The sequence below is a fragment of the Volvox carteri genome (genome assembly GCF_000143455.1).
Source record: "Volvox carteri f. nagariensis unplaced genomic scaffold VOLCAscaffold_209, whole genome shotgun sequence".
NCBI classification, from domain to species: Eukaryota; Viridiplantae; Chlorophyta; class Chlorophyceae; order Chlamydomonadales; family Volvocaceae; genus Volvox; species Volvox carteri.
Genome location: NW_003307751.1, coordinates 1 through 2,126, shown reverse-complemented (window position 1 = coordinate 2,126; position 2,126 = coordinate 1). Strand labels below are relative to the sequence as shown.

The following is a 2,126-nucleotide window of genomic DNA, read 5'->3' as shown; positions in this document are numbered from 1 at the left end:
CGTCGAGTTGTGTGGTGGGTTGCGCGTTGACATGCGCGAGTCGGCGCATGTCAAATTGCGCAGTGCGGTGCAGCCAATGTTTTGCGATTTGCGTGTTAAATCGTGGTGCGGTACGGTGCAGTGCGGTGCGGTGCGGTAAGCGGTCCCGAACGAAAAAACAAAAAAAACTCACGCACCGGGATCGAGCCGGCGACCGCGGTTCCCATTCAGTGTCGGAGCTAGCGCACACCACAAGCGGTGAGCGCCGATGCTCCGGCGCGCAATGCGCGGGTCCAGGTGTGGTGCGGTGCGATGCACTGCCACACGCAGTGTGGCGCGGTGCGGTGCAACGCGGTGCAGTGCGGTGCGGCGCGGACACCGAAGCGGTGCACGGCGATGCTCGGGGGCGCATTGCGCGGGCCCAGGCGTGGAGCAGTGCAGTCCGGGACGACGCGGTGTGCAGTGCACGGTCCAGAACGAAAAGAAATGAACAATAAACGACGACGACGCGAAAAACGAACCACGCGACGACGAAGGCAGCGCTCCCGAACGAAAAATATAAGAAAGCGGGCGCCGGGCGACGAAGCCAGCGAGCCGCAACGTAAACGTAAAAAATAGACAAAACGACGCGCCGGCGCCGGGGTCGAACCGGCGACCGGGGCTCCCACTCGACGTCGGAACTACCGCGCCCGACAAAGCGGCACACGGCCATGCTCCGGAGCGCCTTGCGCGTGCCCAGTGCCCAGGTGTGGTGCGGTGCGGTGCCATCCACGTTCGGCGCGCTGCGCCGAACGAAACAACAAAACCGCAAAAAGCGGCGACGACGGCGGGGCGCGAACCGGCGACCGCGGCTCCCACGCGGCGACGGAGCTAGCCTAAAAGGCGCGGCTCCGAAACCGCGGACAAGAAGGCGAAAAACGGCAACTTAGCAAACGGCAACCCGGACGGACGGACGGACGGACGGACACGCGGACGCCCCCCGCAGCCTAAGGTCTCCGTCCCGACGACGGAACGACTAAACGTCGTCCGTCTAACGTCGGGACTACGACTACGTCCGTCTAACGTCGGGACTACGACTACAGACGGACGGCGAACGAGGCGCGGACCCTGCGGTCCCGAGGGTGCCGTAGCTCTCGTTCGGGTCCGGTCTGCATATGCTTGCACATCGCATATGCTTGCAGATCGCATATGCTTGCACATCGCATATGCTTGCAGATCGCATATGCTTGCACATCGCATAATATGCTTGCAGATCGCATCTGATTGCAGATCGTATATGCTTGCAGAGCGCATATGCTTGCACATCGCATATGCTTGCAGATCGCATACGCTTGCACATCCGATATGCTTGCAGAGCGCATACACTTGCAGATCGCATATGCTTGCAGATCGCATATGCTTCCAGATCGCATATGCTTGCGCATCGCATATGCTTGCACATCCCAAATGCTTGCAGATCGCATATGCTTGCAGATCGCATATGCTTGCAGATCGCATATGTTTGCATACTGCATTGCTTGCAGACCACATATGCTTGCAGAGCGCATATGCTTGCACATGCATATGCTTGCAGATCGCATATGCTTGCGGATGCACATCATATGCTTGCAGAGCGCATATGCTTGCAGATTGCATATGCTTGCACATCGCATATGCTTGCAGATCGCATATGCTTGCAGATCACATATGCTTGCAGAGCGCATATGCTTGCACATCGCATATGCTTGCAGATCGCATATGCTTGCAGATCACATATGCTTGCAGATCGCATACGCTTGCACATCCCATATGCTTGCAGAGCGCATATGCTTGCACATCGCATATGCTTGCACACCGCATACGCTTGCAGATCACATATGCTTGCAGAGCGTATATGTTGCACATTGCATATGCTTGCAGATCGCATATGCTTGCACATCGCATATGCTTGCAGATCACATATGCTTGCATACTGCATATGCTTGCATACTGCATATGCTTGCATACTGCATATGCTTGCAGATAGCATAGCATAGCATAGCATAGCGTAGCGTAGCGCAGCATAGCATAGCATAGCATAGCATAGCATAGCATAGCATAGCATAGCATAGCATAGCATAGCATAGCAAGCATAGCATAGCAAGCATAGCAAGCATAGCATAGCATAT

At 56.0% G+C, this 2,126-nt stretch overlaps 1 protein-coding gene across 1 annotated transcript in view; it reads right to left on the bottom strand.

Annotated features, from left to right (window-relative positions):
- The window catches only part of VOLCADRAFT_70990 (uncharacterized protein), a gene marked incomplete at both ends in the record, with an annotated part of 2,588 nt that extends 1,112 nt beyond the window's left edge, over positions 1-1,476 (bottom strand). Inside the window, one exon of the mRNA XM_002959396.1 lies at positions 1,283-1,476. Coding sequence (XP_002959442.1) covers positions 1,283-1,476 — 194 coding nt within the window. The remainder of the gene's footprint in view (positions 1-1,282) is intronic.
- Between the last annotated feature and the right edge of the window lie 650 nt (positions 1,477-2,126).